Consider the following 4,867-nt stretch of genomic DNA (forward strand, 5'->3'; position numbering starts at 1 on the left):
AATCATTTTCTTTTTGATAGATTCAAGCTGATAGTAGTTGTCATTTGAATTAATTCTACAGTTAAAGTTCAAGCAACAATTGCTGATTGGATCACACCTTAAAAAAAAAAAAAAAAATTTACTTTTAGCAAATATCAAGTTTTGAATTTATGACCTATTACCACAAGAATAAAATTATGAGCAAAGACTTTGTATTTTACCATTTTATATAAATACTTAGTCTCAAATTAGTTTATGATTTATATTTTAACACTAACTTTTATAAACGAGACTAAATTGCTATAAATTTTAAATTACTAAATTATTGCAACTAAATTATTATAAAATCGAAAAGTAACTAAAATATTATAAATTAAAGTTGAAGTATTAAATTAATGATGTTTAAACCTACAAATTAATATATACACTACAAACATAAAGTAATACAACTCCACAAGTTTCACTTTGTTCTTAATCCACCCCCCTCCTATTTCAATCTCAAAATGCTACATGTATATTTTTGCATAAGAAATTACTCAGCAGTGAGCCAAGCTATTTTCAGAGAAGAGATTCAACAGTTTGAAGTAGAACAGGCAAGCTCAAATCCCCATCTTCAATGGCTTTCAAATCCCCTTCTTCCCCATCAAAACAAGCCTTCAAAAACGCAACCACAGCCCCACCAACAAACCTCCTCATCGGCTCTCTAGATTCCCCATTTTTACACAAACAGTAACTCGCCTTCCCTCTAATCCCTCCAGTTTCATCATCCAACAAGTCCAAATGCCCGTAATCCTTCACCACAAAATAGTACGCCGGATTCCGGCACTCCTTGAAAAACTCCTCGTGGTTGATCCCCTTAGGAGCGCAAGGGGGAAACAGGGGATTCCTTTTCAATTCTCCCAGACCCGACCCGATTACCAGAACAGGGAGCCCTAGATCCAAGGATTGGGGGATGAATTTCAGAACTGGGGGGTGGGTTTGCTTGCCGGAGCCTGTTCCGTCAACGGGATCGAGGCCGATTAGGGCTGACAATTTTGGGGATTTTTGTTGGGCTAAGGCGAAGGAGGTTTTGCCGCCGCGGCTGTGACCGGCCAGGGCTATTTTGGTTAGATTTGGGTTTACGTGCGGTGGAAGGTGTTGCCGGAGCCCTTCCGGTAGCCAGTTTATAATAGCGGCTGTTGCTTTGATTTCTTCGCTTGTATCTGGTCCGGCCACGGAGTATAACTGTGCGGAGCAAGTTCAAGTTCTAGATGAATATGAATTTCTTCTTTAAATCTGGCGGTATTAAATTTAATTGAAAAAAAAAACTTCTTAATTTGAAAAAATATCTTTTGTTCCTTAGTTGGAAGTCTAATTTCTATTTAACTCTTAAGTTTCAAAATATTACACATTTAGTCTTTTAAGTTTTGAATTTGATTTTAATTTAGTTCTAAGATTTCAAAATATTGTAATAATATTGTAATTTTACTTTTGACATTTGAGTTTTATTTGAATTTAGTCCATAGATTTCAAGATTTATATTTTTAATTTCAATTTTTTTTATTAAGTACTCATTTTTCGTCTTCAATGTTAATATATTTTAATAAATTTTAAATAATTAAATGGATTATAATATTTTTCATCACTTTTAAAATTAAATTTAAAATTCTACTTTATAATTATTTAAAATTAATTAAAATTGACGCGAAATTAGGACTTGAATAAATATATAAATCCTCATATCATTCCAGTATTATCCATTTAGTTTTATCCAACTAAACTTTGAAATTAAATTTCTAACTTTTATTGGTGTGTTTAATTTATACAAAATTTATTATGGAAATAAAGTAGAGAGTAAAAGTCTAAAAAAATGGACAAAAATCAACAAAAATCAAGTTTAACATAAACTTAGTTTGATTAATGCACAAAATAAATCTTCTCAACCTCACAACATCAATTACAACATTTTTGTTAGGTGTGTTTTGATCTTCGTGGAACCAGAATGGGTTTAAGAAGTGGGGATGTGTTTATTTTTGTTGCGTTGTCAAAGCAACACTTGCAAGTCTATGTGACAAACCAATGGCGTGGAGCTATAGATTCCACTTAAAATCAACAATTATCAAGCATCAACTCATGAGATATTTTAGTGCTTTTAACTATGATATTTTCTATCACTCTTTTTATAAGTATCTGTTTCAAAACAATTTCAACATTCATAATCACTTCTTTTAACCATTTTTTTTCTTCCTAATCCTCAATTTAGTAATTGTGCACATCAAAAAGAGAAAAATATATATATATATATATATTTTTAAAAGTATTTTTTCCTTTTTACTGAAAGGATGCATGGAGATGGATGCTATTACAAAATCAACAATTAAAAAACAAAAAAAATGTAGAAAAAAAATAAAGAATCGACACACAGATTTATGTGATTTACTAAACGCATGTTAGCTATATCCAGGGACAGATTGAGAATGATTTTATTAAAGAGAATGTTACAAATTACATAATGAAAATTGTGCCTCTAAAGTTAGAGAGTTTAAATAGTGCACTCCTCTAAACCTGACGTAGGAAAGGAAAATATTTAAATAGTTAAATATATGTAAGATACCAATTCTAATTAGGTTATTCGAAGTGCCATATAACATATTGCATTGCAACATATGCAATATGAACTACATCTAAGTATAACCACTAACTAAATATAATAGTGTTTTCACCTATTAATTAGGCTCTTTGAATCTCTCGTTATTTCGTGTTATGCTCTTTCTCACTCTCTTATTCGCATTCATATTTACATTTGCTACTTTGATTAAAAAAAAAAAAAACATTGATAAGTAGTTTGTGATACCAACAAAAAAAATTATTCTTCACGGTTGTTTTCAAAGTTCGAGTGAAGCGATATTTTAGACATGAAATTTGAGTCATTAAGTCTATATATTAAGAAATATGTACGCAACTTAACCCACGAGCCAAACATCTACAGCTAGATTTCTTCAGTAATTGATATAATAAAATCTATTAAGGAAACTAAACCAATAAGTTAGGTGAAGAAGAATAATTTAAGAAAAAAGGAAGAAGGGAAAGTGAGAACCTGAGGGGCGATGACGATGAAGCCATGAGAGGCGATGTGATGGATGAGCTGAGAGTAGAAAGTGTTGTAAAGGAGATAGCCATGGACGAGCAGCAGCACCGGGAACTCTCCGGCGTCGGAAGGACGGCCGATCAGCAGCGGCTTCGGCGGAGGAGCCGGAACAAATCGCCCAGATGAGCAACATCCAGCCGATTCGACCTTTTCAAGCACCGCGTTGAATTTTCCGATCTCGAAGACATTTGACGAAATTGCAGAGCCAGCGGTCGTCGATGGCGGAAGAAAAGAAGCAGTAGCCATAGCCATGGCGATGGGGAGTGAAGTTTCTGGGAGTTTCAATTTCAATTTTTCATCCCCTGTTTTGTGTTTGTGTGCGTCAGTGATACATTCACGCGTAAGGCGATAAGCCCTTTCAAGTTTTATGTACCCATTTTCAACGAAATTTGAGATTTTCATAAATACCCCTACATTTTTTTTTCTTTTTGAATATCCATAGTGTCCGAACTAGCTTTTGCGAGCTTTACTATTCTTTAAATCTTAGTTAGGTGATTCATCCTCAAGACTCAAAAGGATTTTTGTCTCCTTTTTAAAACTTAAGAATTTTGACCTTTTACTTATCACATCATTAAGCAATTTTACGAAATTACTCTCATTCTTCTTCTTCCACTAATCTTCTTCGGTGCAACCAACTTTAACATACCACACATCAACTATGGAAAGTTCACATGAGTAACTCCAATCATTTTCTTCTTCTTCTCTCCCTCTATTCACTTTGCATTGTAGAGTGACAGTAAGACAACAAGCGTAAGGGAAAGAGATTAAAAAGTGAGAGTGCAAGAGCGAGACTGTGAGAAAAAAAGGGAGAGAGGAGAGCAATATGTGAGAGGAAAGCGAGCGAGAGAACAAAAATAAGAGAAAAAGAGAGTCAATTCCACGTGTCAAAGTTCTCATTTTCGATAGTTTCATTCGAATTTGACATCAGCAAAGGGTAAAAAAAAATCCCATTTTCAGGAAGTGGAGCAAATCTCATTTTTCCCCAAAATTTAGGCCATCCATCCGATGAACTCATTTTCAAATTATTTGGTTAATAAAGTTTTAAAAGAATGTAACGATTTTTTGTGTAATTCAACATGTATAGAGAATTCAAACTTTTGACATTTTAGGTAAGGGCACATGCCTTATTATAATGTTGAACTTTGCTCATATTGATATTCATCTAATACGCCTAAAAATACACTTTAAAAATGTCTAATAGATTGTCAAAGTGAGTATAACTTAAAACATGCTCTCCAAGCACCGAACTTCCTAAATATGCTAAACCTCAGTTTAATTCCTCAGATTTAAGATTTTCAATTTGTGTGTCAAACGCCTCCTTAGTATATTTTTGATAAACTAACTGTAATCAAATTATCTTAAAAAGAAAAAGAAACTAGATTGAAAGTTTTGAAAGTATAACATCTAAAAGGACAAGGAAAAGGAAAAGTTGTCCAAGTGAGGAAAACTCAAGAGTAATTGACATGTACTTTTTTCTTCGAGGTAAGAGGTTTGATTCTCCATCCTCAATTTTTTATTAAAAAAAAAAAGTTGAAAATATTAAATTGTTAATTGATTCAAAAGTTTAAACTGATGAGTGAAGATAAATATAATATTATATCATCTTAAATGCACTCAACCAAATAACCAAAATGGAAAAAAAAAAACAAAAAAAAAAAAAGATGAACTAATGAGATTTAAACCTATATATCAATTGAATTAAATTATTAATTCATTAGATTTTCTGGTATTATTTTGGTGGTAATTTTGTTCTTCCTGATT

At 32.4% G+C, this 4,867-nt stretch overlaps 1 protein-coding gene across 1 annotated transcript; it reads right to left on the bottom strand.

Moving 5' to 3' along the window:
• Positions 1–338: 338 nt before the first annotated feature.
• Positions 339–3,534, bottom strand: LOC120092495 (chlorophyllase-2). The gene is made up of 2 exons (XM_039050593.1): positions 3,056–3,534; positions 339–1,203 (listed from the first exon to the last, which is right to left on the bottom strand). The coding sequence occupies exons 1-2, from the start codon at positions 3,506–3,508 to the stop codon at positions 538–540; spliced, it is 1,119 nt and encodes a 372-aa protein (XP_038906521.1). The 5' UTR covers positions 3,509–3,534; the 3' UTR covers positions 339–537.
• Between the last annotated feature and the right edge of the window lie 1,333 nt (positions 3,535–4,867).

The sequence above is a fragment of the Benincasa hispida genome, chromosome 12, assembly GCF_009727055.1.
Source record: "Benincasa hispida cultivar B227 chromosome 12, ASM972705v1, whole genome shotgun sequence".
NCBI lineage: Eukaryota > Viridiplantae > Streptophyta > Magnoliopsida > Cucurbitales > Cucurbitaceae > Benincasa > Benincasa hispida.

Coding starts and splice junctions, on each gene's coding strand:
- LOC120092495 (XM_039050593.1), bottom strand. CDS start 3,508: ATGAAAATCTCAAATTTCGTTGAAAATGGGTACATAAAACTTGAAAGG. Junction 1,204..3,055: donor TCATCGTCATCGCCCCTCAG/GTTCTCACTTTC, acceptor TGCTCCGCACAG/TTATACTCCGTGGCCGGACC.